General features: G+C 41.5%; 4 protein-coding genes across 10 annotated transcripts in view; 3 read left to right on the top strand and 1 right to left on the bottom strand.

Annotated features, from left to right (window-relative positions):
* cep170aa (centrosomal protein 170Aa) overlaps positions 1 to 3,245 on the top strand; it is a 36,355-nt gene extending 33,110 nt beyond the window's left edge. For all 7 annotated transcript variants that reach the window (XM_034608152.1, XM_034608155.1, XM_034608151.1 and 4 more), the window contains 4 exons: positions 91 to 179; positions 303 to 396; positions 489 to 540; positions 692 to 3,245. In XM_034608152.1, coding sequence (XP_034464043.1) covers positions 91 to 179; positions 303 to 396; positions 489 to 540; positions 692 to 1,023 — 567 coding nt within the window. In that variant the 3' untranslated portion in view covers positions 1,024 to 3,245. The remainder of the gene's footprint in view (positions 1 to 90; positions 180 to 302; positions 397 to 488; positions 541 to 691) is intronic.
* A 65-nt stretch (positions 3,246 to 3,310) lies between these two features.
* hint1 (histidine triad nucleotide binding protein 1) lies at positions 3,311 to 5,613 on the bottom strand. Its single transcript, XM_034608156.1, has 3 exons — positions 5,453 to 5,613; positions 3,828 to 3,932; positions 3,311 to 3,645 (listed from the first exon to the last, which is right to left on the bottom strand). Exons 1-3 carry the CDS (start codon positions 5,561 to 5,563, stop codon positions 3,481 to 3,483), a joined length of 381 nt encoding a protein of 126 aa, XP_034464047.1. The 5' UTR covers positions 5,564 to 5,613; the 3' UTR covers positions 3,311 to 3,480.
* Positions 5,586 to 7,840, top strand: lyrm7 (LYR motif containing 7). The gene is made up of 5 exons (XM_034608158.1): positions 5,586 to 5,715; positions 6,457 to 6,529; positions 6,608 to 6,678; positions 7,184 to 7,265; positions 7,429 to 7,840. The coding sequence occupies exons 1-5, from the start codon at positions 5,698 to 5,700 to the stop codon at positions 7,497 to 7,499; spliced, it is 315 nt and encodes a 104-aa protein (XP_034464049.1). The 5' UTR covers positions 5,586 to 5,697; the 3' UTR covers positions 7,500 to 7,840.
* A 557-nt stretch (positions 7,841 to 8,397) lies between these two features.
* On the top strand, positions 8,398 to 13,121 carry dync2li1 (dynein, cytoplasmic 2, light intermediate chain 1). Its single transcript, XM_034608873.1, has 13 exons — positions 8,398 to 8,506; positions 8,602 to 8,737; positions 8,838 to 8,872; positions 9,150 to 9,219; positions 9,501 to 9,589; positions 9,735 to 9,933; positions 10,082 to 10,150; positions 10,337 to 10,414; positions 10,556 to 10,635; positions 10,987 to 11,057; positions 11,205 to 11,302; positions 11,495 to 11,587; positions 12,757 to 13,121. Exons 1-13 carry the CDS (start codon positions 8,493 to 8,495, stop codon positions 12,817 to 12,819), a joined length of 1,095 nt encoding a protein of 364 aa, XP_034464764.1. The 5' UTR covers positions 8,398 to 8,492; the 3' UTR covers positions 12,820 to 13,121.
* Positions 13,122 to 13,160: the final 39 nt, after the last annotated feature.

The following is a 13,160-nucleotide window of genomic DNA, read 5'->3' as shown; positions in this document are numbered from 1 at the left end:
ACATCAATCAAATATTCAAACATGCAGAGTTCACTAAAACACTGTCAGGCTGTCAGATGTCACACTGAATTCATTTTCCTCTTGATTCAGGCGGTGTTGGACAGCTTGCTGCTCAATTCAGTTTCTCAACTGTCCAGTAAAATCAGAAACTCTGTCGACAAAACTGCAGGAAAAATCAGGTAAGTGCACTTTGTGATATTAAAACATGTGTATATACCGTGCATCAATTCCTGAGTGTCCCAGTGTGTTGATTTTCTCTGTGAATGAACACGTGTGCTCTTCTTTGTTACTCTTCTGTACAGGATTTTGTTTAAGGATAAAGACAGAAACTGGGATGAAATTGAAAACAAACTGCGATCGGAGAGTGACATGCCGCTCCTGAAAACCTCCAATAAGGTAAAGAAGTCTGTCGGATCAATATATCATGACCAGTAAAGCAAAGTGATATAAGAAGCTAATCTCTTTCTTTTTTTATTCACGTCACGCAGGAGATTTCCTCAATTCTGCTCGAACTGAAGAGAGTTGAAAAGCAGCTTCAAGGTAACATTTTGTTCCTGTAGGAAAAGAAAGTAACAAAAAGGTTTCATTCTTAAATTCTGAATCTAAATCCAAAGTTTCTTTTTGCAGTAATTGTACAGTGACTGTAACACAAAGCCTTCACTTCATTGACTTGTGCCTCTCTCTTTCTCAGTGATCAATGTCATGGTTGACCCAGATGGGACACTGGATGCCCTGGCCAGCCTCGGCCTGACCAGCCCCACCACCCCTACCAAGCCCCTAACCGCCAAAACAACCTTCCCCTCTGCCACCAGCCCTGGGTCTGTGACCCCTGCCAAAGAATCACTGCCGGAGATCCTCCCCGGGCCGGGAGGATCAACAGCCTCCGCCAGGGTTCAGGCTTCATCTGCCAGCAAAGAGGAAACTGCTCGAGAGCCCATTGTGGGTCTGGGGTTAACAGGAGTCGGAGGAATGCACTTCGCGCGCATACGGCCGAGTGGAGAGGAGGCCATCGCACAGAAGTGAACTTGAACTTTCCCTGAAATCCAGGTTATGTGAATAAACATGAGTCTGGACTGCAGTTCTGGTGGCTCATAAATCAGTGTTAACAGCAAGGAGGCAGGTATTTTACTTTTTTTTGCCAGAACAGTTGCCATTCTGCTGACTATACCATTCTAGCATTATGGATACAAAAACCGAGATAATTTTTGCAGAAGTGTTGCCAGACGAGACCAGAGAAGTGCTTCAACTTTCCACTCGACTGGCTAAACCCCAAATGAGGCACCATGGATGTACCCTGAACAGAAACTGACCCGTGACTGATTTGGATATTTGTCATGTGAGCTTTCCAACCTTTTCACGCTTATCGGCCAACCCGACCTCAAGATGGACATAACGCTACCTGACGGCTCTCTCAGTGGACAGATCTCTGTGGCTGTACAGTCTCCACTCTCCCTCCAGTCTTCTCCTCTGGCCTTCTCCACGTGTCAGGACCCCACCCAAACTGAGGGCATGCCTTAAAACACATCCTCGATAGTAGCAGTGTAAACCCCCGTGTCCCATCAAATAATATACCAGACAACTTTTAAGATTTTAATACAGTAATTTCAGACGAACAGAATGCATTGTAACATAACACTCACAAAAGATGTTTTATTTAAACTATGACGAAATGCAACACTGCAATAATTTATTAGCTCTTCTTTAGTACACAGAATATTTCAGCAGCCTTAAGTAACCACCCTGATAAAGTACATAAACAGTCCTGAATCCGTTCACAAATTTAGCAGAGTTACAAAAGTTTTATACATTTCACGACTAACTGTCCGTCCATTGAATCATCATCGACCAGGACTTGTAGTGCCTCCTTCACCAGTTGTCTTTTACTCTTTCCTCTCCTTCCTTTCCCTCCCAGTAGTTGGAAAAAAATGTTTGTCGCTTTAGTAGCATGTACTGGACAGAGATCAAAAGTCTGTGTCGATCTCACTGAAACTGAATAGTAACAGCCTTTGGGAAACCAATGATCATTTTCAGCCTAAATTATCACTTACCAAAGTTCACCATTTTCTTGACGCTGTCAATTTCAGACAGTAGAGCCATCTTGAAATTCATCTGTTGTGCAAAAGCGGACAGTTCAGTTCATATTGTAAATTTGAGATGGAAGTTCACCTTTTTTCTCTGAATGTCAGTCAACAAATCATGGATTCATATATTGAACCACTAGTTTAGTCATCGCTGCCATATCTGTGACACAGCTCTTAGCCTTTTGCTATAGAAAGCCCACTCGAGTATCCTATGATTTCCAATTGGCTTTTTTGTACTTCTTAGTCACGTTTTCTTTAACTCACACTTTCCCATCCTGCTGCCAAGTTTTGTGGAAATCTGTTCGGTAGTTTTTGCGTAATCCTGCCGACACAAACAAACAAATGAAGAGGAGTGAAAACGTAATTACCTCTTTGGCAGAGGTGATAAACTAAATCTGTGTATTTACAGAAGGTGCTTTGTTCTGTTTCAACCAGTGGGTGAGGTTAGAATTACAAACAGTAAAGTGAAACTCTTTCTCATCAACTCTTCCCTTATTTTCACAGGGACTCTTCATTTTCTCTCTCCAGCTTCTCATCTGTGTCCTAGAGTAAGATGACTTAAAGGCAGTGTGTTAGTAGATTTTCTCAGAAATTAGGTACCAGAATACAAGTTAATTTCCTTCTCCGTCTACTGTACAATGTCTTTCAATGCCTCAAAGTGCCCATTTTGACTAGAGAAGGGCATTGATGAAAAGATCTAAAAAAGATGTAGCTGTCTAAAAAAAAAAAAAATCTTATTTTGCACATCAGATTGTTTTTTTTGTTTTCATACAAAAATAGTGAAGAAACGGTGAGAGGCTGCGTCAAATGTCACGTGGTTTGATAAATGAAAATCTGAAGTGACTGCCTTTCCTCTCTGGAACTATTCTGTCTGTACAAAGCTTCTAATTGTGTTAATTGTCCCATTTTATCAAAAAAAAGTTAAAAAGAAAGTAAAAAAACTGTAATTAGGGGACTGTGAATGCTAGGTACATGTTTATTTGTTAAATTCTACGTGTCATCTGATCCGTGTCAGTTTTTTTCTCTCTGCATTTTTGTAAAGAAAAGACACCATTTTATTTATTTATTTTTGTTTTAATATTTTGTGGATGTTTCATGTGTTTTATATTTGTTCAACTATCTGCATTGTTTCTTACTGTTAATAAAAACAGAGCCATTCACTTGTTTCTGTTCTCACTTGACTGGACACTGAACATTTCAATTCAAGAGCAAGAAAACACGACTCTCTCTGTTGTTGTGAAGTGTATTTTATTACTATGAGTGATTTCCCAGGTTTCCTTTGACACGTGACGTCAAGTTTCACATGCAACTTGATTTAGTCTAAATCGAACAGTGCTTGTTTGCAGACTAACAGACGTGCACACCGATGGCAGGATGGATCTGTGCCGGGTGGCGGAGGTTAGCCAGGGGGCCACTTCATGGTGCGTCCACCCAGGACGTGGACGTGGATGTGGTAGACGGACTGGCCTCCATCACACCCGTCATTGATGACGATTCTGTAGCCGTTGGACAGACCCGCATCATGAGCACACTTTTTGGCGACTATCAACAAGTGGCCCAACAACTGAGAGACAGAGAGAGAAGAATTTATGAATGACTCCGCAGTGGAAAAGCAAACAGACACAAATAAACATGAAGGACTGTAGATGTTCAGACAAGCATTACGTTGGCTGTAAAGGATGCCATCTAGTGGCCACTGATAGAAAGTTGTTAGACAAAACAAAAAGTAAAAGTGATCACACTCACTGCAGCATCCGTCTCCTCTGCTTGTGCCAGCTGAACGATTGGCTTTTTAGGGACGACAAGGATGTGAGTGGGAGCTTGAGGAGAAATATCAGGGAAGGCTACACACTGAAACACAGAAGAACAAATTCAGAGGAAGAAGTCAGCCTCTGCAGACAGATGTGACAAATGCAATAAATACTCGGTCTGTACCTTGACTGGCACTTTAGAAGTTTATGTGTTAGGCACACACACACACACACACACACACACACACACACACACACACACACACACACACACACACACACACACACACACACACACACACACACACACACACACACACACACACACACACACACACACACACACACACACACCTTTGTGTTGCATTCAGACTCTCAAAGATGCAAGAGAGAGGACAGATGGCTTGAAAGAGGAGGGACAGTAGCCATCTTTGCCAACGTGGAAAAATAATCACCCGACTTTCAGCCTCCTACAATCCACTCCTGCGTTCTCTCCCCAGGCAGCTCAACACCCAACCACACCCCAATTTGGGTGGCTCCTAGAATAGCAGGGTGGGTCAACAGCCACTGACACCAAGGACCCAAGAGGCCTTTTAGGTGAGATGTCTTCAAGAAACCCAAGCAAGTCCAGATGCCACCGTGCACTTGTACAACATCTGAAGCTACCCTGGTGCAGTAACCATAGTAACCACTACACATCATGACGAGGCTATCTACACTGCAGATATTTTTCTTTTCTCTCTTGCACAGTTTTAAAGCAGTGTTGTATTATGTCACATGTCAGCTTGTTGTCAACAATCTGACCGGACCAGTATTTCCTGATTATAACCTCATGAGTGTGGATGATCTGTGGAGCTGCGTCACACGTCCACTCCTTTTCTAAGTGTTTAAATTTAACAATGCATGAATACAGTGCAGGGGAAACCAAAACTATATGAATATGCCCTGGTCTGATATTATCTGTCATTGTCTTTGACACCTTAAATATGTCAAATATGTAAACTAAGGTCCCTTGAAGGCTATACAAATATAAGTTATTATTATGTCTAAATATGAAACCGGTGGCTTCACATTTAAAGATTAGATTCCTGCAGTGACCCAGTTCTGACTGGTTTCATTCCACAGACCACATGAACAATAACAAATGAATGAGCTCCACTTTGCACAATCCAGTCTCTGGTGTTTACTCACAACATTCTGCACAAAAAGTATTTTTATGTCTAATTTTTGTTCTCTATCTTTAAATTTATACTTGCACAAATAATAACCACAGAGAATTCCTTGCATGTGTAAACCTGCTTGGCAATAAAACCGGATTCTGGTCCTGATGCAGGGTTTAGCTGCAGGAAACGGGACGTGGCCCAGAGTCATAGTCAGGTGGAGATCCAGCTGTGTGCAGATGTGAAGTAGCTGCAAACGGAACATGGGTCTCATGCAATGTTACTCCCCACTGCCTCCTCTGCATTAAACTACTTTCTGTGCTCAGTGTGCAAACTATGAACTGCACACTTCTATACTTTAGCGCAGAGCTAACGCCAGCTAGCTTAACTGCAGTGCCCGCTGCCCACGTGACACTCTTTACACGCAAACCTCCTCTCGGTGTGAAAATCGAACGCCTACCTGCTCGTCCTCATACAGGAGCTTCACGGGAATCTCCTTGCGTATGATTTTACCAAATATCGTGTCTCCGCCCGGCTGAGCGATCTGTGCTTTCGCTGTTTCGTCAGCCATGTTGCCGCAGATGAGAGCAGAACTACTACCGCACGCGCTTTGACTACAAAAACGCGTCATTTTTACAAGTCCGCCCTGATTGGTCGACGCAAATATACTTCCTGCACCCCGGAAGTGGGTTTAAAGAAGTCAAGATGGGGACTCGCGTGAAGGTGAGGAGCCGTGTTTTTATAAGAAATAACATGTTTGCAACAATGTTCCCTGTGGTTCCTTCTGCAGGTTTCACCACAGACACGTCGGTTTGCTTGTTGTTGTAAATCTGCAGCTGAAAGGTTATTAGCTGACAAGGGAAACCACGACAAACAATCACACTAACATGATAATACGAAGATTCAAGTGAAACACATGAGTTCAAGTGAAGGTGGCAACAGCAGTGAGAGAACATGTTTGTTCAAAATGTAGAGAACAGCTGGTTGGTTTGTTCGTGGAGAAGCTGGAGACACTAAAATCCAGGCTGTGGTTTGGCTCCACAACATTAAACTGTACTTTATTTAGTGTTTATGGTAAAACCCACCTCTTCTGAACTGTTTCTAACATGTGATTATTGTATTTTATATCTCTAGTGACTCGCTTTTATTTGAGTTCTCTGTTATGACCTATGCAAAGTGTCTTTGAGCACTGTTTTAAAGCGTAGTGTAAATAATATGTATTATTATTGTTATTCTAAGGGGTTTGTTTCTACATCGTAGGTGAACAAATTCAATAGAGTATGCATTTTGTTTTTCCTCCATCTTCTTTTATTTAATTCTTATTAAAATAAATAAAAATACAGTTAGATTGCTGATCAGGATTTCAGTAGTAAATCAACATTGTGTAGTTTTATGCTGAGGAGAAGAAGCAGGATATCCACGGCTGCCTCAGTTCATGTAAGGTGACTGTTTGTGTGAACGCAGGTCCTGAGCGTGTTTAAAGCGCTGCACAGAACAAGGCAGACTGTATTCAAAGACGACAACAGAGCACTGACAGGTGAGTTGTTAACAAACAGTGAATAACTCAGTGCAGGGTCTGCAGCATCAACTTCATAACTGTGTTTTCTTCCATTAGCTGCAAAGTTAAAGATCAATGAGGAGTTCCGGAAAAACAAAGATGAAACGTCAGGAGAGAACATTGCGAAGGTACAGTGTCCGTTTCTAATCCAGCATTTTCACTCTGCCAATTCAAATTCACAGAAGTGCAATGACTTGCACAAGGATGACTGAAGGGGGGTCTCCAATGCAGAGGCCCAGGGGCCAAAGGGGTCAGGATGCCCCTATACCAGACATTTTAAAAGAAGGAAACATTTTGCTCTAATCCTGAGCCAAGTCATTTTACATGTTACATCTGCTCTAATGCAATATATTATATATATTATATTAACATAATTCATAACAGTGAGGACTTCTGCAAGCATACAGAATTATTACACTGATTTAAATGAGATCATCACAAAATAGTTTAAAATTCAAGCACCAACAGCAGCACTTTAGATTCATGGTCATTCTGCCACTGAAAACGATAAACAGTGGAGCTGCTGCTATGTTTTTATGGGGGACATTTGACATGTTTGTGCAGCGGGGCCCAGTTGTCCCCTAATCCTCCCACTTGTCCAGGACGCCCTGAAAATCTCTTCTGCTTTTACAGATGATCAAAATGGGCTCAGATGTGGAAGCTGTTCTTCGACAGACCGTGTTACAAATGAAACATGTCGGAGATGACACGCTACGTATGATGACCTTCTGCTCCTCCCCTGCCCTTTTTAATGCTAGAATCTAACATGTGTTATGCAAAGAATATACATCATAAATCTCTCAGACCTTTCACAATAATCAGACTTTTTAAATGATATGCACTTGCTGAGTTTTTTCTCTCACTCTTCTCTTTCACAGTGCTCGTACCCAGAGAGAGCCTCCTACTAGAAAATGTCCCCTATTGTGACCAGCCCCGGAAAAAGTCATGACATACTAAATCTTTCTCACCCAAAACATGAGACTCACCGTCATCCATCTGCAATTTAAACTATTTAACCCGAACATTTCAAGTTGAAGATCATCTCTACATGAGGAAATGCCTGTTTTTGATTCACTGCTGGTGTCGGCTGTTCTGTTGTAAGAAATCAGTGCTGCAAACTGGATTATGTAGTTTCATGTGTAGTGTTTTGTCAAATGTTATTTAAATGTTTTCATTTCATATGGAAATATTCTGCCTAATTTCCAGCAGCTTGTTGTGATCCTGAAATCAGTGAAATTGCTGCTACTGAAAAATAAATGTATCACTGCGTTCTTATTAAAGAGGAGGATTCCCAGTCTGACTTTGCTTTGTCTTATACCTCGAACTAATAACAATTATAAATCAATCTAACAAGGTGGAATCTCAGTGCAAAGACCACAACAACAGCTTTCAGGTCCTTTCACATCAAATAAGCACATTTTATCAGATTAATTCCATTTGAACCTGAGATTAAAAAGCTTCAGCTATGACACTTAACAGAGGGAGAACACGTATTAACACATGTTTTGCATGTAACAGAAAATCGAACAAGCAAAAAGATGCAACAGATTTTACTTTTCATAGCAGCCAGACTAAAAATATCTGTCTTCTGTCCCCTGAAGTTTCCACATAGTTTGTGCCTAGAAGTTTACAACACTAGGGTATAGAGTTGTTAAGTAAACATTTGTAAACTGCTTTTTAAGTGATATCAATATTTGAATAAATCAACTGAGCACAGTAAAAAGTGAACTCTAATAACTTAAAATGCCCCCAAATCCTTGTTTTGTCAATAAAAGGTGATATCTTGACGAAAGCACTACATTTCCCACAATGCCCGTCGAGTATGAAAATGTATTACACCATCAACATGCGCCGTTACCGCGGCAACGCTTCTGACGGCTTCCCCCCGTTGTAGCCGTTTAGCTAGTTTCTCAACGTTTGGGAGTAAAAAATATCGAATTTGATGCCAAAAATAAGGTAAAAAAAACAACTTCACGTGGTCGCCTCCATGTTTATTTGTAACTTTCTCTCAGAAATTGTCGGAAGCTTGAGTTTTCTCCCGTGTTCGTCAGCTCCGACACGCTGTGGGAGCAGGCGGCGGCCGAGGTCCGCCACCGGGAGAGCGGAGCCGGGGAGGAGGCCGGGGAGGAGGCCGGAGGAGAGACGCTCAGCGAGAGGAGCGTGTTTCTGATGGGGAGCAAGTCGGGGGTGAGTCTCCATCATCGTCCCGGACCACAGACGGTTGTGCTGCCTTTGTTTTTAACTACCTAAGTTATAGTTAGTAACCTCGCCTGTGCTTTATTAACAGGGTAAAACGTCCATTCTCCTCCGGTGTCTGGACAGGTGAGTACACGTGTGGTGCAGATAACCAGCCCCTCATCTCAAATCTAGGAGATCTACCGTCACTTTAAAACCTCCATGAAGACCTATGTCAAAGAGACAGTTCACCCAGGACAGACTCAAATAGTCCAGTAGTGGTCTCTGCTTAATAGCCCTCAATCAGGTTCAACCACGTCTTACTGTCCTCTTCAGAGAAAGGAGATGATGACACGACACAAAGTCTGTGGATAGATTGAGCTGTTGCCTAACAATATGTTTGTCGATGTTTGTAAATCACCAGGGACGAACCATCCAAGCCAACCCTGGCACTGGAATACACCTTCGGCAGACGGGCTCGAGGACACAGCACAGTAAGGAGGTGTAGTCAGTTCTGGAAGGATTGGTCGAGTCTCTTTAAAATGGGATAAATACACACAACTAACTGTTTAATGGCAACTCCCAGTACTCAAGCACACTTACCACAATGCACCATGCTCACTGTCAGCTGGTGGGTCACTGTCACAATTGGTTTTCCATCAGTAAATCCCCCCCACTTCTTTACAGTCAATGCTGCGTAAAACTGTAGCGTGTGTACAGTTCACCATAACTTGTAATGACTTGAAATCACAGCATGGTGGTTTTCCTCCTTCAGCCCAAAGACATAGCTCACCTGTGGGAGCTGGGAGGAGGGACCTCTCTGTCAGACCTGGTCCAGATCCCCATCACTCCTGCCAACATCAGGTATGTCAGTCACACACATTCCTGACATTACACTGTTTGTATATATTCTAGATATTATGTATGTTTTTTTATAGCATGTTTTTTGAACAGCAATGTCCTGCCAGTAAAAAAAAAACAAGAACAACCTTTTCTTTTTTATATCCAGGTCTTTCTCTGTCATCCTCGTTCTGGACCTGTCTAAACCCAACTCCCTGTGGGGAACCATGGAGAAGCTGCTGCAGGCCGCCCAAGCTCAGCTGGACAAAGTCTATTCGCAGGCACAACAAGCAGAGAAGACCAAAGCTGGGGCCAAACACCAGCCGTCTGTCCACCCAGCAACACGTGTCTTACCTAAAGATTATCCTGTAAGACATCGACTCATTACACTTTCCATTTTTTAAACATGATACCTGCCCAGTTATGTCTCTCACTGTCTAGGAGGTTGTCCTGGCTAACATGTCAATGTGTTCCCTATTCTCTCTTCCCTGTTTTCACTGTTAACTCTGTTACCAGGACAGAGAGCTGATCAGCCCCTTTCCCGTTCCCCTACTCATCATTGGCAGCAAGTATGACATCTTTCAGGTGAAACTGTTTAAACCTAATAGATTCTTTCACAATATCACTTTCACATTCTGTTGAAATAACACGAATGAACACAGCTGTACCAGGCGCAGAAGATGTTGAAGTTTGGTAGTTTGTGGTTACAGTTAGACAGGTGTAAACTGAGGCTGCTGCCTGTTGTAATATCATTTCTGTTTGTTTTTGCAGGAATTTGACTCTGACAAGAGGAAAGTGGTCAGTAAAACGCTCCGTTTTGTTGCCCACTACTACGCTGCCTCTCTAATTGTGAGTTTAAAAATGTTCCGTCCTCTTTTTTTTTGTTTTCTCTTGCAATTGATTCCATCCATTCAATCGACTGCTGTTTCTCCACGTTTCCACTTCTTACTCATTTTCTTTCTGTTCCTGTGATGATTTGTTTTTCATCAGTTCACCAGCATCAAGTTGGAGAGCCTCATGTCAAAAACCAAGAGCTTCTTCTCCCACCTGGCCTTCGGTGTGGACAGAGGGTGAGGAGCACTACACACCATTGGGTTCAAACTAGTATTGAATATGAAGAAGTGCCACTGCCAAGTTACTCTGTCAATAATTCTTGGTGGACTTCCCAACTGCATTTTGCATTTATACTTAAGCAGGGCTATGAGCAATTATATAGCATACAATAGGATTTATCAAGCATTTGTATGTACATTTCATTATTATGAAAGATTTTAAAGAGACCAGCCCAAATGGAGTAAATGGTTTATACATTAGTTCACACCTAAGTCATTATTTCAAACAAATTAAATTGAATATGTTTCTGCACATTTTATCTAGTTTAAAATTTTAGTTGTATTTCTTCCTTTTTAAAATGTGACCAGGAAAACTGTGTGTTGTGACTCCACCAAGCCTCTCGTCATCCCAGAAGGGTCTGACTCCTTCAGTCAAATAGGTGAGACCAGCACCACCCAGTGGTAAAAAGCAGTAATGCACGCTCCCAAGTTTTGCTGTATTGACGGACATACACCTGCCTGGACATTTGTTGACTTAACCAGGGCTGACTTGAATTGTTCGTTAAATAATCCTCCTGTTATTTTAGGCAGTCCTCCTGCTGCTGATGTGGACATAACTTCTCTGCACGCCAAAAACCCAAAGGATCTCTGGAAGAAAGTCTACGAGCGAGTTTTCCCCCAAGAGGTAGCTCAGTCACTGGGACACTCTTTGTCTTTCAAAATGCAACTGAAGAACATCAACACCCTCACACAGAACAGCCATATTCACATGCACTGACTGGGTGCACGTGAAACTCAGTATTACCTATTATGAATATGCTTGTTTACATGAACAAGGGGCGTTTTTACACAGTCAAATTTAAATCTGTCTCATCAGAGTACCGGCGAACAGAGGGAACTAAAGGATCCAGCCAAAGACCCACAGTACAGCGTGCCTCAGATTGATGCCATGAGAGCCCAGAAAGACCAGGTACAACACCTCCACCAATCATGTTCCCCCACAGTATTACTTTAAATCGGCACAATTCTGAATACTATAATAAAGCCCATCATTCCCCAGTGAATCTGGACAGAATGCGCTCCTGCAATTAGTGTTGAGATTAATCAGTATTCATGAAATATTCCTGTTTACTTATCTGTGGTGTGACCTTGACCTTTGACCTACTTGTCAAACAACTATTAATTATTAATGATCAATTATACAGAAATGAAAAAACACTAAAGGAAGAAATGAAGAAGAGTTACATCTATAACATGGGGCCACATTTTCTAGCTGATTAAGTGGTTAGATTTAATAAAAACAGAGACAGAGTAACATTTCAGCCATAAAGCAAGGGGCCTATAGTTAGTATATTTGTTATCCTGTATTTTTATATTTGTACTGTGATATTTTATCACTGCTGTTCGCTGTGTTATTAAGGTTTTCCCCTGATTTAAACTGTCTCTTCACCACCTCTGTCTCAAACGAGGCTAATGTTCTAAAGTAACCTTCTGTCCGATAGTAGCCTGTAGGTAGTAGTGTTCCTGCAGCCGCATCATTAACAGCCTGTGATATCTTCTGAGGTGATAAAGTCAGAGATTGGGTGTCATCCTGTTGATCTGCGCTGGAGGACACTCTGGCACTTGAACTGCAGTAACCTGCTCAAGTCACAAACACAGATCGTACATCGTTATCGGTGACTGACTCTGGCTCATCCTGCTCTTCCATTGGATGTTATCATCAGATGATTGTTCCGGGGATCCAGTCAGAGAAATGGAGTAAAGGTTTATTCCACCTCAGTGGAAAGATTAAAGTAGTTTAAACAGATATGAATGTCAGGACAGATTGTGAACAGATATATTTTATATGAACTAATCCCAGTCTTAACTTGTGTACCTTTAAGACTTGACCAACTAGCGGAAATATCAAAATAGCCAGGTGACCTATGGATCGTGATGAAGCCTCAATCAATGTTTAATGTCAGGAGTCCTGCAAGTGTTCACCTACATGTACACAGTACCCTAAATCTGCAGATATACGTGTTAACTATTATAATATATATAAGTATTAGTGTGACATCATATGAGTTTTAAGGCATCTCAGTGTTTTTAGCAATTTTTAAAAAGGATTCTCTCATTCTGTCGGCACCTGTCTTTCAGGAGTTGGATCAGTATAAGAGAAATGCGGCCAAGTCGTGGAAGGGATTGGAACTGGAGACCTGAGAGATCATCAGCTTCTTGGTCACACACATACAACACAATTTATTTCTAGGGTGTCAGTTGTTGTTTTTTCTTCTTATTTGTTGATTCATACAACTTGTACACATCTACTTTTTCTTTAAACGTTACAAAACTACTTTTACAGTTTAGTGATGATAAAATGTGTTTTGTAAAATAAACAATTTTACATTATTACTGTAGCTATTATTGTCTCTTAATAAAACACAATAATCACAATATATGAACAAAGTAATACAAGCAATACACGAGCGACATTTTGACAGTGTGAATATTACTGAATTATTCTGGTGATATATATAGTATTAAAACAAGTTACATGTAGT

Source organism: Hippoglossus hippoglossus, chromosome 15 (assembly GCF_009819705.1).
Source record: "Hippoglossus hippoglossus isolate fHipHip1 chromosome 15, fHipHip1.pri, whole genome shotgun sequence".
NCBI classification, from domain to species: domain Eukaryota; kingdom Metazoa; phylum Chordata; class Actinopteri; order Pleuronectiformes; family Pleuronectidae; genus Hippoglossus; species Hippoglossus hippoglossus.
This window is presented reverse-complemented; position numbering and strand designations above follow the sequence as displayed.